The 16653-nt window shown below is 46.8% G+C and overlaps 1 protein-coding gene across 1 annotated transcript in view; it reads left to right on the top strand.

The window, feature by feature from the left end:
• The first annotated feature begins 11449 nt into the window (after positions 1 to 11449).
• LOC119450434 (ubiquitin-like modifier-activating enzyme 1) overlaps positions 11450 to 16653 on the top strand; it is a 50039-nt gene continuing 44835 nt past the window's right edge. Inside the window, exons 1-3 of the mRNA XM_049665869.1 lie at positions 11450 to 11759; positions 14218 to 14291; positions 15990 to 16158. Coding sequence (XP_049521826.1) covers positions 11655 to 11759; positions 14218 to 14291; positions 15990 to 16158 — 348 coding nt within the window. The 5' untranslated portion in view covers positions 11450 to 11654. The remainder of the gene's footprint in view (positions 11760 to 14217; positions 14292 to 15989; positions 16159 to 16653) is intronic.

Here is a 16653-nt window from a genome sequence, read left to right as displayed (position 1 = left end):
GGGGGGGGGGGGGGCATCACCTGCCTTGCTTCACCGTTAGAAGTTTCACTGCTGGAAATCAATGCCGATTTTGTTGGGTTTTTTTTTGTTGCTTGTCTGGGCAAAGTGACTCAGGCGTGACCTCTTCGTTTTTTTTTTTTCCAACTGCGTCTTCTGATACGCTGTTGTCTGTGTCACGGGAGGAGGTCTCAGGCATGTTTACTAAGGGACATTCCTTAGACACTGCTGTATCAGATGTGTCCGCATCCTCTGTGTAGGATGCAGACGACAGTTCGCTTGTACTGGATTCTTTTGTAGCCTTGTTTGATGCTTCTTCACTGCTATCTTCGTTCTGTACTGAGACCTCACCATCCCAGTAATTATGAGTTTTGATTGGTGATTTTGAAACACGGGGCTGAAGCACTTGCATTTTTGGTAGTGACGGCAATGGGGGAAAGTCTTTGTCTAATTGCGTGTTTCCCACTGGTGACTGTTCTGCAAGTGGTTGTTGCCATGCAGCACCAGCATACGATTTCGCGTATGTTTTTTCCGCGAAAGCACGCCTTGGTACCATGGCGTCCACCACACTTTCTACATTCCTCGTCGCACCCGGTTTCCTCATGTCCAAACACACCACAACGCTTGCAGTAGGGGGCGGTACACGAAGTCGCCATATGGCTATCGTTACCGCACCTCGCACAAACACGACGCATGCCGTGGTATTCGCACATCACCCTATTTCCTTGAATCGTAAGGAAATTGGGTATGGGCTTAGCCATTTCAATGCGGACAACTCTTACTCCATTCAACTTATTGTTTCTATTTGCTACCTTCGCGAAAGCAACACTTTTAACTTTGCCATAAGGTTGCAACGCATATGACAGGGTGTCGGCAGGCAAGTATACCGGAAATCGGTATACATTAACAAAAGTGACAGGCGGGCTGACAGCTTCTACTGGCACTTTCACATGATTCACCCGGAAACCTTCTGCGACCATTAGTCTCGTTGCCTGACTTGAGTTTCTTGTACATACTAGAAACTTGGAACCTCCCATGTGTTGCAGTGCCAGTACGCTGTCGTCCCCAGCTGTGGCTTCAACTGCATCAATCAAATCATCAATCGAGATGTTACCATCAGGTGCATTAAAAAGGAAACAGTTTTCCCTTGAGGGTGTCTCACTCATATTATCCATGGTGATGAGGACGTTGCCGCGCGGACGCTGGCTGCGTTGCCTCGGAGTTACAGGAACTGGTAGCACTAGTTGTGTGCAGCTGGCGCTGAGCGCTGCTGCACTCTGGTGGAGCCAGGAATCAGTGAAGGGAACTGACTCTTCGGCAGGCTTGTAGGATTTTAGCAGTCGCTGGAAGCGCCAATGAAGACCCGGACAGTGCCAGGTTCATCAGCCGCTTCGCTGAAGCCCCCAGGGAAGACCCCTGGAGTGCAGTGCAACCGAGCAGGTGGTACTCGGTAGGACCCGTGATCACAGCAAGGCAGACCACCAGCAGCCCGGCCAGGAAGGTCCACGTCAGCACCACTGTAGGATCCGTGATCTCAACCAGATAGTCCGCCAGAAACCCAGCGAGACTCTCCAGTAAGGTCCACGTCAGCACCACAGACCAGGTAGTCCGCCAGTAACCCAGCGAGACACCCGGGGTGGGCCGATCCTTAGGGTAGTGCAAAGGGGGTCCGAGCACGGCCGGGTCCAGGGTCCAAGATGAGACTTGACAGAAGACTCGTTGACTTGCAATAGCTTGTACAGCCGGAAGGTTCTTGGTCTGTCTGTCTGTCTGTTTGTCTGTCTGTCACCCGATTTAGCCACCCGGCCAAAGTTGGACCACTTGCTTACCGCCCACACTACTTAAACTGGTACGGCTGTTCATACTTGTGAACGTTATCGATCACAAAGTAAATATTACGCATATCTGAGGCGCAACATCCCTAGGTAAGTATTAGGAGGTGTGTTCCTTTAATAGAAAATACATAGATACGTAACTCTAAAGACCCTAGTTTCTTAAGCTGCGCTGAAAATGCCATGCTATGCGCGCCGACGAACGACGTTCCCCGTTTGCGCGCCGACGAGCGCCCTCTGCCATGGAGGAAGGAAACCCTCTGCACAAGCTCACGTTTCCCGATGTATTGACAGATGGCGTCCATGTCTCACGCAGCGTAGAGTCACTGGAAAAATTTTAGAGTATCGCATTTGTTTTCCGCGCGCCGCCTCCTGCCGCGGCCACCGGTGATTGGGGCGCTCGTGTCACGTGACCTTTTGCCGCCATATTTCTTCCAAGCCCTTTCAGTTGGCACGTCGAACCCGTAGCGCACGCACCGCGCACGGAGAGCACTTCGCCGTTTCGTTCAACGCTTGCGTTGCGCTTGCGAACACAGGCGTCAGAAATAACCCATCATCATGCCTGGTTGCTGCGCCTTCGGGTGTAGCAACCGAACGGAGTCCGGGAAGGCATTTTTCTCTATTCCGTGCTGGAAGGACGACGGTGAACGACGTTCTGCGTGGCTCCAAAGAATTGGCCGCAAAAACTTCGCGCCCTCGAAGAACACCCGCTTGTGCGAGGTAAGTTTCTTGAATAACTAGTTTGCTGGACAGTTATTGCTTTCAAGTGACTGTACTTGCGTGTGACCGCTAAACTTTACCTGTCCAGTTCACGCTCATCGCTCTGGGTGCGGCTATTGAACACTATGTAGCTAGCACACGTGGTTTTGAGTGAGCTGTTCTGTTCGCGTGGCTCGCTTTGTTTCATGCTATTGAAAATCGCCCAGTACCTATCTTTCAAGTAAGGTCTCCGGTTCGCGAGGCCCGCTCTGCTTTGCGCTATTGTTTCCAGTAAACTGTTCGGTTCGCGCGGCTCGCTTTGTTTTGCGCTATTGAAAATTGCCCAGTACCTATGTTTCAAGTCACTTAGTGCTGTTGAAAACATCGCACTACGAACTTTCTAGCAAGCTCTCCACTGTTTCATTGGGTTTGCGCGCCGCGTTTGAAGAAAACGTACATACATGTCAAGCAAGCTGCAGTGCTTGATTCGCGCGGCTCGATGGAAACAACAAACATGCATTTCAAGTGAGCATGTTGTGCTACAAAGTAAAAGGAGGCGGTTCCCATGAATAACGTGTTTTAAACAAGCACCAGGTCTACACAGAAAATGTTGCTTCAAAATGTCTTCTATAGATTTCCTAACTCTTTTTTTTTTGCGACTACTTACACTTTAGATATTTTAAGCACTGTCACAGGGTAGGTTTATTAACATTCCTATTTTTCTTTGTTTTCTCCATGGACAAACTATAGGACCATTTCATTCCTGATGATTTTGAGAAACCAAGAGTCGAATCGGAAGACGGTATGCTGTTGTCATGCTTGACGAAATAAATTGTTGTTGTGACTGTTGTGAAATAAATATGTTGCTTGCCTCCACATCTTACTTTGTGACTGCATGCTGTTCTGAAAATGGGAATTTTGCTGACAGCATGAAGCAATTCGGGGACAAATGGTATGGTGTCCCTTATACAGGGAGGCTGTAAAATAGTAATTTTTATTGCAAACCTGCTACAGCATGATTACGAATGCTTGTCAACTGGCACAGCACCTCTTTAAACAGCCTCATACATATTTTTATGCCGTGAGTGCAGCGACAAGAACATCATTTAAAACATAGAAGTGCTCAATGTTACAATTCCGTTTCAGAAACCTAGTTTTTACCGTGTCTTCGCAACTTTTTTTTTTCGAAAACGTCTTTTTGTGTTAATGATCCGATTCACATAAAGGGTATACAATAAAAGGAGCATGATCGAAAATAAATATAGGAAAACCGCACCACTGTTTAGTACTGGCAATGTCAACACAATACTCCAGAACACAGTAACAGATTGGAAATAAGTGCGCTAAAAGGTTGACATTATCAAAGGTATAAAAAAAAAAAAACATTCGCACACATTCTTTATAGCCGTATGCGGATACCTGCTTGAGTTTCGCGTGAATTAAAAGCTGTTAACCAGTCGTTTACAACGTTACCTTCAGAGAGCTTATTTCACAAATCGACGAGAACATTACAAGCTCGCATTCGCAAACACGCCAGTAGCCGCAAGACGCGAAGTTTGCTTGCAGAGGCTGCTGGCGTTTTATCACTGATACGTGACAGGCAACTTTATAAATCTACATAAAAATTACTGCTTACACTTTGCTCCGATTATACAGATAAACAAGCGCAGCAGTAAGCTGTTTACATTTGCTTGCTTTTGTACTTCGAAAGGACGCGAACGAGCACTATGAAGGCAACCTGAACACCCACTGCATATTCCATCGGCTGTCAAGCTGCGTTTTTAGCGCAAACACAACCTCAGGGCCCAGTTTTCATGTAAAAGACGTTTCAAGCGAATTCACTAGGCGCATACAAGTATGTTTGCAGCAGCTCTGCACATAGCACTTGACGCAAGACGAAGTCCGAAAAGCGACACGTAGAGCATCGGAACCATCGCCGCACATTTTATACGTTCCGTCGCTTACCGCGCAGTACGTTCATTTCCGTCGATATCCTGATGTCACTTGTGGCATCCATTTGAAGAAAAACACAAAAATAATCCAGTTTCGTGAAACGGGACTCGAAATCTAGGGGGGAAATCCGCCAGTTAAGTCAACGCTACTCAATGCACGCTGGCACCGCTACAGCGCGTCGGCGGTCTGGAAGGAACATGGCCGCCGCCACCCAATGTTGCCGGCATGCCGCGTACCTTTGCGGTACTCTGTTTTTCCAGTGACTCTAACGCAGCGCCTCCTCAATTTTATCAATGCCAGCCAGATGCGGCCGATTCAACATAAAGGAAGCGCTGTCTGAGGCAGGGCAAAACATAAATGGCCGCTTGATGAAATAATGCGGTAAAATGAAATCTGTTCAAACAAACCTTCATGCCAGGACGGAAATGGTACGAGAACAGCATCACGGGTGGCCGCGGATAAGACCAGCACTCATGTAGTACGGCCGGCAGAAGACTATCGTCTTTCGACGACATTTGCAGCGAAGCACGCAGATACGCTGCAAATTTTTTTCAAAACGGCATTATTATGGCCAGTTACTGACTGACGAAGCAAAATCGCGCCTCAAAAACTGCTCCGCAGGGCGCGATCGAAGTTTTCCGCGGATTTCCTCTGGTAGCGCGTTATCTGTCGTCTGCCACGGCAGGCCCGACGTAGGCGGTGCCACTGTCGATATCGCGCCTCGATCGCGCGGGCCGTGCCAAGCGCGACAGCGGAACGGAGGAGGAGGGAAGTGGTTGGCGCTACTTTTTATATATATAGGGGTTTTAACACCACCGTTTCACACGCGCCTTCTCGTGGTCATCGAGTCTCTCTTCATGTCGATCCACTTACGCCGCAGCACACCTGCTTACTTAATCAGCTCATGTTTACTACAATTCATATTGCTACCAAAGCCGCTTACGTTACTTCGTATGACATTGCTGTGTTGCTATCGCATTCGTTGCTTCGCCCTTATGGCGAAACTGTGACATTTTTTTTTTTTTGTTCCTTAGTTGCTTAAGTCTCCTAGTGAACCAGTGGTTAGGTTTGCCTTTAGTTATTGTGATCAGAGGGACATGCTGCCTGACCAAAGATGAAACTCCATCTGTAAAGAGTGTACAGTTTTCTTCAATGATTAGGCTGTTAAATAAAGGTAGAAATGCATGGTAAAAGAAGATTTCAACTTCTGTGTTGATAGCTGTGAAATTATCTTTATTGTAAACGTAAATTTTCGTTGTCACATTGCCCATAAACGGATCTGGAATGTCTAAATTTAGCTGAAGTAACTGATGATCATCGAATCCATCCAAGGGTGTTACTTCTCTGGACAGCCCTGGACTAGGGGCCCCGATCATTAGCGATGCCCCATTGGGGCAAGACAAAACTATATTTGCATTAAAGTTTATCTATCTATCTTAATTCTCTTATCCTTTCTGGTGCTCTTGTATTGGATCTAATATGTTGGCCTCACGGGTGGGTTGGTTCATGACTTGAGGCAGGTTGTAATCAAGCGTCAAGTTACAGAATTCTGTTTCTTCTCAGCTACCCACGTGCAAGCACAGAAAAAAGAAAAGACTAAATCAAGAATGCTGTGAGGGCCTCATACAAAACGCAAACTCACCACAAACTAAGTTCAGTTCAGCCATGTGTGGTTCATCTCGCCATCTTATTCGCACATATGGGTAAAATATGGGTCAATCTGACTGGTCAGTTATCTCTGAAATTATTTTTTTTCATGCAGTTGCGAACTTTATTGATAGTCCGGCGACCTATCGCGTATTCGAAGCTGCTGGCACTAATATCGCCGGCGACCCCCACCGTTTTAGTGTGCTCTCTACGATGCCAAAATAGTGCTCTTTTTAAAACGAAAGTGTTTTATACCGTGTTCCAGGGAAAATCTGTCCCATGTACGTACTTCACGCGATCATCATCACGCACGTCCGAGACATGGCCTTTCCTAATGTTCAGAAAAGCAGGCAAAGAGAGGTTTGCTTACTAAATCTGTGCTCGTGATGACTTATACCTATTGTAATGGGGATAATTATGTATGAGGTTTTTATCACGATAATTCTGTAGAAAATATGGCCGGCAACTTAGACACCTATAAAGGTAGTAAATATGGTAGTGCTTGGAAGTGTCCAGCCGTCTAACAGGTCCAACTTAATCGGCGTCTACGGGCGACGGCGTTCCAGGTGCCAGAACGCCAGAGCATCTATACTCTATCTCAGTAGTTCCCTGCAGCACTGTGCGACCTGCAGGACTCTTTACTCAATGGGAATGCCGAATGACCTTGAAGATGTGTCCAACCACGCCAAGTTAACTGCTCAGCTTCTGCTTATACTTTGTCAATATATGTTCTATGGTTGGTGGATTGACGCAACAAATGTTTTGGCGTTGTAACCATAAGCTGCGTTTGCATGAATGCGACAAAGGGGCTTCGCTTCATCTATAAGACTTGTCAGCAGTTCCTTGCTACCTCCTTAGCCAACAGCACGGGCGAAAGCCATTCTAAAATGTTGGCTGGTGCCGTAGCGTATGCTCGGCGTCTATTTGACGTTTTCACGCCACAGTCATCACGTACCATACTAAAGCGGAGTTGTAAATTATTGATGCAGTGAACAATTAGGCCTGTATAGCTTTCCGCATTGTCAACGCATCAGCAATGTTAATGCTGTGACGCCATCTGCTAACAGGAAATCAAACAACGTTTACAACTCGGCACGGCCTTCGCAGTATGAGCAGCGTAAAAACAAACAGATGATATCAATATTAATGACAAAACATACTTGACGATTAGCCCACAGCATGAGATGAGACAAGCCATGACGCATTTTACCATTTTTTTCTTGCTGTCAGGGCGGAAAGCTACTAACAAGTGCAAATTCGGATCGAAGCGGGTGGTCTGGGCTGTGTGGGCGCTGTCATGTTGCTATAATCGCGGCTAGTGGGGCTATTATACTGTTACTGGCCGTAACCGTCACAGTAATTCGCGGTATACGATCTACGTGCGCAAAGGGACTAATATGTGACGTATCGCTGCAACGTATAATTGTACGTACCAAGAAAAAATAATCTAACTCCGCCAATCATCAAAAAGTCACGCCCGTAACGAAATTCGGCTGCGCAAGGATATTGCCTGCATACAGCTCGTACTTTCGGCAGTGCTGCAGTCGAGGTAACGGATCTTGCTGGCCAGCAAGCTATAGATGTCACTTTAGAGACCGCCGACTAATTATTACTGCGATCTCGTTTGATTGCAAAACATTCACTTGGAGGTGTTATAGAAGTTAATATCCATGACTGGGCAGGGCATACGCAGAGCGGGCCCAGGTGGCACGTACTGTAAAGATCGTCTACCACCCGATGCCAAACATGTGAGTAACGACGGCCCATTTTAGCCACATCTCTTCTCACTGAAAAGATCCTGCCTTCTTCCGCAATGACCTCCTTTCCATGCCGCGCGCTTGGAAGCGAGGGGTCCCTGGTTCGATTCTCTCTCTCCTTTCCTGTGCAAACAACGTTAGGTGCTTCAGAGATCAACTGTACGAACGCTCGCGCGTGTTGCCTTATCTCCTTCATTGTGGTGTTATTTTGCAGTGCCGTGTACTTGCTTTTCAAGCATGTCGAAATCTGGGCGAGTTACATCTAATGCGACATAGCGCTATAAGTTATTATCAATGCATGAATGGCAATGCGAAGTGTCATGGCAAATGTTTTACCATTATCGTCGATTTGCGCCAACTCGATAGGCCCAAATAGAGACCATGGAGTTGTGTTTCGGCTGATTTTGAGTTCTTGCCATATAGCTGAAAAACAACCGAGCCCTACCCTTCTGTTTTATTTCTTTCATTTGCGCCCTAGTCACGCGCACATTCATTTTTGGTAATGTGCAAAATGGATCAACTAGCTTTTATGACATTCAGTGTTAGAGGATTGCGTGGAACACTGAAAAACAACAGGCATTAGTCGACTTAACACTCGACAATCATGCCGATATATACTCTTCGTACAGGAAACAAACTTCCGTACTCAGCTAGACGTTTGTCGCGTTTAGGAACAAGTTTCAAGTGCATGGTAAACTTTCTTAACTGCGCTAACCCACATGGACAAGCCTCGTCTTTGTCCGTGTGGGTTAGCGCAGTTTAGAAAGTTTACCATGCATGTCAACCAACTAGCCCGGCATTGCGTATGTGCCGCTCATCAGTTAAACCGTTTCGCGCCAACTTGTGTTAGTTGGTAAGGGCCACTGCTCATGTGCCTCTTCAATGGGCCTCATGCAACCCAAATTGCATCACCGGGTATGTGAAAGTAGGTATGCGCCGCATTTCAATGAGCCTCTTTGATGCCAATATGTACCACTGACTATGTTGTTGTCCTGAGTGTTATGTGCCGCTCTTCATTGAACCTCGGCTGCCGCTCATTGACGTCATGTATGCCCTGGCTGCCATGCTTCCTGAAGGACGTTTCGGGTGCTCTCTGCAGTCACGCTTAATTTGCTTTTTTTGATTTTCTAAGCTTCGTGACTCGTGAAAGTATGCGGCTTGGATATCACAAGCCATGTAGAGTTGAAAGGGTCCGCTGGTCTTGCATTGCAGAGGTTCGCCGTGTCGTTCAATAAACTTCGTAAGAAAAAAAAAAATCCTGGAAATTCAACCTGTAACATTTTCTATGAAGTTTTGCTGAAAATATAAAAAAATCACTTTTAATTATTCATGGTAGACACTGCATTTTATACCAAACACCAATCCGGATGTTAAGTCACCATTAAGCCTTATTATTATTATTATTATTATTATTATTATTATTATTATTATTATTATTATTATTATTATTATTATTATTATTATTATTATTATTATTATTATTATTTTGCTCTGGTGAGCTTGGGTAGTCAAGTATTGGCACTGTGATAATGCATCAAAATAAGAAATAGGCGTGCATGTTGTATGAATGAATTTGCTACTGCTTTCGCGTTCTCGGAAACTGACACTCAGAAAAAAGTCGCAGTTTCGTCCGAAAGGCGAAGCCTCGATTGCGACAGCAAATTGGTAGACAGCTGTACGAAGTAAGTATATTAGTTTCACCGGCCGTATAAACTTGCAAACGTTCGCTCACTAACTAAATTAACAAGCACGTTGTCAAGCGCGCACAGGTAAACATGAACACATCTCGCTCGATGATGTGTTATCAAGTACAATGTGAAGACAACGTCACTCTGTTTGATTCTCCTGAAACGTTTCTGTTCCGTCTTCTGTTCACAGCTTTTCTACGTTCTTTAATTTGATGTTTAATTATATCCCATACAACTACTTTCATAGATTTCAAGCGATAATACCCTGCCGGTTTAAGCCATGTTTTGTTGTTTGTAATTTTGCTCTCTTGTTATGTAATATTTCTTTCTGTATTGCGTGACTAGCGGTTCCTGTCATCTGGGGGCCGAGAGCGCCTCACGCTGTGTTTATGCAGCTTTTAGCCTCGTCCATTTGTACTGAACGAAAACAAATGGAGGGAGAAAAAAAAAGATGTTCATCATGAAATCTGAGACTCATTCCGGTAATTTCGCATTCAGGAACATGGATATTGACGCAACGTCAAGCCGCCGTTGTGACGTGGCCCACTGCGTGTGGCATATCGTTTGCAACCTGGGCGAAGCTGATAACAGCTGTGGTCTTGCCATCGGCTTGCGGAAACCGGCAACGGCAGACTTTTTCCTTGACCCTCACGTTAACGTTCTCTCACGGCTTGACGTTGCGTCGATATCGAGGCCCCTGAATGCGAAATTGGCTGATCGATTGTCAAATTTAACGATAAATATCTCTGAACACGAGCAGCCCAGGAGAAACAAACATAGTGAAGTTGACTTCAAATATGATTGTCTTGACGTCTCAAATACAGGGTTTTTCATTTTAGCTGCACCAAATTTTTGAAAATTGCCTGTGGCAGATGCGATGTGCGAGCTCGCGACCGAGCTAGAACGTCTAGGCGGCATCCGAAGCGCCATTTACGCTGACGACATCACCGTCTGGTGCACTGGCGGTTCGGACGGACAAGTCGAACGATCTCTATACAGGAGTCACTCGACTGCGTTGTTAGTCACATACAGAAAATGGGACTCAAACTCTCGAGGTCCAAATCTGAACTTCACCTGTATCGCCCAACTAAAAGGGGTCCCAAAACCGAAAAAATTGGAAACCCTTAGACGAGATGAATATCAGACTACACACGGCAACTGGGCAAACGATCCCAAGAGTTGACACTATGCGGGTTTTAGGCATGATTAACGAGGCCAACGGGCACAAGGGTCGCACAATCAACAGACTAACCTCGCACACGGAGGGAGTAATTAGACTAATCTCCGGGGTGTCCAACAATAGAAGAAGGCTCAAAGAAGACAACCTTCTCAGGATTTACCACGCGTTCCTAATGAGTCATGTAAACTACGTTGCACCTATGCACAAGTGGCAAGTTCACGAGAGAACCAAACTAAACACGCTCATTCGCAAGAGTATAAAGAGGGTCCTTGGCCTCCCGATGCTTGGCCTCCCGAAGAGATGGATCGGGAACCAGGGCCCGCATTGCCCTGGTGACCGGCCACCCTCTGTTCAAATTCTCCATCCCTGCTTGACCTTCCTTAATGCACACATGCACCGCCGATTACAACTCCCGCCTATCATGTAATGCCCCCACCACGGGGCCCTTGAGGTATCAATAACAAAATAAAAGTCGGTGGAGTAAGAAAAGTCCAAGCTGTCAAAACGGAGCTTCGAGACCTATTTTTCTTGCTATCGAGAATAAACGGCAGAGTAACAAGAAATCATCGATAGTTTCGGACTCGTTACGAAAATGGCATAGGGTATGTCTCATTGGCAGTGAAGAAAACGACAGTGGCATTATGAACGAGGGCACGCGCGCCATGCCCCCAGCACGCGCAGAAGCGAATACGACGCAGAAGGGGCCGTCGGCGTTCGCTACTAGCTGCGACCAGAGCCGGGGCCCTGCCGTGCGCCGCCGTCGCCGCAGCTCCCGGTGTCGTGGCAGTCGCGGAGAACCGCTGGACTGTCGGGGAAGGCAGCGCGCGAATACCGGCGGGGACGAAGGCAGGCGCGGCGCAAGGAGAGAAGCAGTCGGGCACGTAGTCCTCCGATCGCCGATATGTCCAAGACGGTCACCTTTGTCGAGGAGGAGGATCCCACCCCTCCGGCAAAAAGGCGAAGGACCGACGACAGTTCCGGCAACGAGGCGTCAGACAAAGCGAATGTGAGTGCACGCTAGACTATTCGCTTGTAGGCTTAGGTATACACGCTTCACGATTCGCGATCCATCTCTTTGTTGCTCTTTACGCGATACACAAAAGTTTTTTCCAAGCCCAAAAGAAAGCCCGCAAGAAACACAAAAAAAGTTCTGCGCGGCTGGTCGCGGGCCACTTTTCTGTGTTTTGCGGGATCGAGAATTCTACAGGGATCGAGAATTTTCCATGTTGTCCTACAGCCTTTTGATTGACAAAATTGATCTCATTTTAATATTTCAGAAGTAAATAACTAGTGAAAACTATGCTCCGTTTAATACATCAGGTGCAACGCTGTGGAGGTTAGAGATAACTTTGCAGTGGCTGCGCTCGCGCTTAGAAATAGTTCGGTGTTTTTGATCGATTTTTGCGAAAAATAGGCGCAGTTCTGATAAAAAAAATTAATTTCCCATTAGAAACAAACAAACCATGCACTCATACGGCTGCTAACACGTTGTTTTATATCAATTTGCTTTTGGTTGTTTTTTATTTGTAGCCCGACGCGGCAGCCTCACGTGAATGCTCGCGCGAGCAAACGCCGCTGGCGCGCAGCAAAGCATAGAAGCGCGGAGTGATACATTTTCGGTGACCGTACTTCTTGCGTAGCTTCCACAGCGTTGCACCTGATGTATGAAACCGAGTATAATTATGCCCGATTAGGTGAAATACAAAAAATTTAGTCTAACTTACTCCAAACGACGGCAAACATTACCTTGGTAACTCGCATATTTCTATATTTGGGAACAAGTTACGTTGGAGACCCTGTATATCTATTGTGCAGTTGCATATGCCTATTGACCCCGGCTCAAGCAATGTCTTTTCTGTTTTTTACATGAAAGTGTTTTATGCCGGGGTCCACCATCAACTTCCTGTAACGGATGTGACGTCATATATCTTAACGTTTTGGAGCTAACGCCCGAGTCGAGATTCTTACTTTTTTTTCTCACCAATACTCATAACGTATCTTGCTTCTCACGATATGCTTTCAACGTCGGAAGCATTACACCTGTCGTTTGGAATGCCGTCTTATTTTCTTCGCAGCCCTACCGGCTGGTGTTATATAGCGACACATGCGTAATAAAGGAACCACAATGAGATCCGGACCGCGCATGGTGCCTTTAGCGCGTGTATATACTGTATGTGGTACAGATTTATCTCAAAGGTAATACTCCGGGAAATCGACGGCGCGAAGTATAGGCGCAGACAGAGAACACATAGAGCCCGTCTAGTCGATGTATGTTCTCTGTCCGCGTCTATATTGAGCCGTCGATTTCTTCGAGTATGACACCCCAACTAGTTGAAACCAAGGGCCGTATTCTGTAACGCTTCGGGTTTCGAAGGATTCGGTTTCGCGGTGGCGTCACATTGGGGCGGTCCGTTGTTGACGTAATGTAAACAAGTGAAAGGACAGAGACCAATCGGCGCGAAGGTTTCTTTTTGGGGCAGTGAACGTCACAAACCGAGTAAAAATATAGCAATGTACGAGCGCTTCTTGGTAAATAAACATAATTTGTTCATGGTATTGATGAGGTTTACGTTTTTCATCATGAAACGTGTGTGAATTGTACTGGCGGTGAGTGACTTAACGAATTTTGTTTACTTCGGTTGACCCATTTATGCCGCTAGGTGGGACGTCGTACGCTAACTTCGCGTTGCGGCCAAAATACACACTCAAGTTCCTCGCACAGTCGGACCGCTGTCTCTTTTGAGAATCTGAATTGTCGCCTGAAGCCCTCGTCTGTCATCTCAAAGGCGTCTTGTCGACGTCGAGGTTGTCGCTGTCTATCACGGAGGCTCGCTAAAAGCACGATAACAGGTGCCACAGGCACCGCACACGCCGTCATTTTGCTCCGAGTGCCGCGATCTCACCCTTGCACACGGCACGCACGGGCTCTGCACACGGCTCACCGCGCTTCGGATCAGACCGAAGCAGCGCGCGCGGCTTCGCTTCGTAGCAGACGACAAATTCGTTTTGCGTGATTGACATGTGCGTGACGTCATCAAAAAATGCGTTCGCGCCCTGAGGCGATGGCGTCACCCAGGCGGCGACCAATCGCTGCACGCAAACCGAATCCTTCGAAAACCGAAGCGTTACAGAATACGGCCCCAAGATTCTGCTTCTTTCAGAAGGTTCACGGTTAGCGTTGAACCGGTACTGAAAAGTTAAGATTGCGAAGAAAGGCGTTAGCGACGGTGACGCAAAACGGAAATCCAAGTGAAACGAAAATTAGGTGCATAATGCAAGCCTATATATATTGATTTCGTGCCTCGACATAAATTGCTCGGTTTCAAATGCAACGACTACCCATACCTTGAAATTTGAGCGTCCATTTCTTTGGGAGAATTTGCCTCTTCTCTGTAGGTTGTATCCTCGGGTTGGCAAGTTCTTTTCTCTCTTATTGACCACGGCGTCTACATTTGCACACGCAGGGACAACAGGCCCCTGCTAACTCGTCAGCACAGAACCCGCCAGAGATTGACGAGAGCCTCTACTCTAGACAACTGTAAGTTGATCAGGTTCATGGGGTGCTTACCGAAATAAGAGTGGAACCTATCGCATCGCGTTTCTTTTTTATTGCAATAGCAATGATATGGACACTCCAAGCGGATTTCTGCCATCGGCGTCGCCGTCGCCGTGAGGTTCCGTCTAGAGGTCAACGGCGATGAAATTGTCGTCGCGCGCCGTATGCTATATGTGCGAGTGAAACCCCTAGAGGGACGCGCGCCTTCACGGGGAGCGAACGCACGGCGGAGAGCAAACGCGACTTATTCCGTCGCGCGAAGGGCCATAGGGGAACAGGAGGGAGCGAGGGGACGTTTAGCTGCGGCACCAAATGCGTATTTATATAAAACATTGCGAAGCGAGAAGGTGGTAAAGGCTTCAGGCGCTGCTCGACGAGTGTCCCGGCCTGATCTCGCCGAAAACCTTCGAGCCGCCCCCAGAGGCACCGGCAACAGTCACCACCGCCGCGCGTGTTCGTTGCGTACGCGGGCAAACCGCCGACGGCGTCGACAACAGTTCTGCGCGTTGCTTGGTGCTGCTGCATGTCCAAGTTTATACAGCTGATAAAACTACTAACCTAACTCTGCATAGCTCTCTACTAATTTGTTATCGCAATTGATGCTTCCCCTTTCGGGTGAAACTGCGACATTTTATCTCAACACGAAAGCGATGGCTGGAGGAATTTTGCATCAACTTCTCGTCAGCTGGTGTGCACTGGCTTATGATATTTATTTTTTTGGATGAGAAAAGTTCTATATCCGCCTCATTCTCAGTGGCATATTAAATGTCTTCTTGCTAACTTGCAGCTAAGCAAATTTCCGTATTGCCACTCGCTCACCGCGGTTCGTGCTTCTTCATTCCAAGCATCTCTCTAAAATCTGCAGTATTTTTAACGCGATAGCGTTAAGGGCCCCGTGTCGCAGAAAACCTGGTGTCGGTGTCGGCGTGGGCTCGCCGGCGTCATTTGGGGAAATACTCATCCCGAACCACCCCGACCGCGCAGGCCCTCCGCGTGGCGCAAGGCGTTAGTAAACAAAATTGAATTTCTCCAAGTCAAATCCGTCAGAAAAATTGTAAAGTACAACTTAACCACAACCTACAGACCTGTTGCGTCGGATTGTAATTTGGATATACGAGAAAAAAAGCATGATAAGCAGCCACAAATCTTTTAGTGTTATCGCGTTCCACTCTTAAAGGCGAAGCTTAAGCTATACTTCCCGATTGCCACGAGCTTAAGCGTCCTCCATATTTTAATTTTTGTTCCTCGGTTTTTTTTTATGGCAGTACTCTTTTCACCGTTTACATGCCTGAACGAGAAGCTCTTCTTATATTTGGTCCGTTCTTCCCTTGTTTCATCAACTTCCTGCAGAAATAAGACTTGCATGATAAATGGGGCAGATTTGACACGTAATGATAGTTTAAGCTGACAATTGACATAGCACACAGGGTGTCCTGGAAACGAACGTTCATGAAGAACCTGTATCCTCGCGGTTGACACTTTGGTTCTGAAACCAAATACCTTTATACCTCTGCTTGGTTGCACTGTTGGTGCTTTTGTGAGGTTTCGTGCTCTTTCAGTTTTTATTTTTATAATGGTGAACGCCGGCCCTTACCCGTCAAACAGTGGTGTAACCGTGGGGAGTCGTTTGCAAGAATGGTGAGTAAAGGTGAGTAAATAAGCGTTAGTCCTTTTTCGCAGCTACGTGCTTGGGCGCGACGCCATGTTACGCATGGCACAATCGGACGTGCTGATATGCGGAATCGGGGGACTGGGTGTGGAGATCGCCAAGAACGTCATTCTGGGGGGCGTCAAGTCGGTCACCATTCACGACGAGGCTGTCTGCACACGACACGATCTTTCATCGCAGGTTAGAGCGTTTTTTCTTTTCTCATTCGTGTCGTATTCACTTAGGTGTCATTATAGGATCGGGCGCCAAATTAGTGTAGAAACCGTGCTAATAACTAGCGTTTGATCGAACAATTCTTAGAATGATTGAATTTTTGTGCATTTCGCGTGCAGCAGCTAATATAAGTTGCAAATTTGGTATTAGTTGTTTTATTGATTCCCAGCTTGTCGACACTTGGAGCTTAGCCAAAGTTGTTGACAAACAAGGGAGATAAGAATCGGTTCCTGTCCTTGCCTACTGCTGCATCATGCTTGCGGTTTTCATCGTTGCATCGTGTCATCGTGGTAAAACAAGCAGCTCTTAGTGTTCCACTGATTTAGATGGCGGATTACTTATGCGCAGAAACTGTCACTGCACAAGTATACGAGCAGAATAGGATGGGTGCTTTAATTTAGTAGTGTAGATAAACAGAAATAGATGAACAGAAATTTGTGCCAGGATCCATAATGCTCAATC

The sequence above is a fragment of the Dermacentor silvarum genome, chromosome 4, assembly GCF_013339745.2.
Source record: "Dermacentor silvarum isolate Dsil-2018 chromosome 4, BIME_Dsil_1.4, whole genome shotgun sequence".
Lineage (NCBI taxonomy): Eukaryota > Metazoa > Arthropoda > Arachnida > Ixodida > Ixodidae > Dermacentor > Dermacentor silvarum.
Note: the sequence above shows the minus strand (reverse complement) of the source record. Positions and strands in the feature narration are given on the sequence as shown.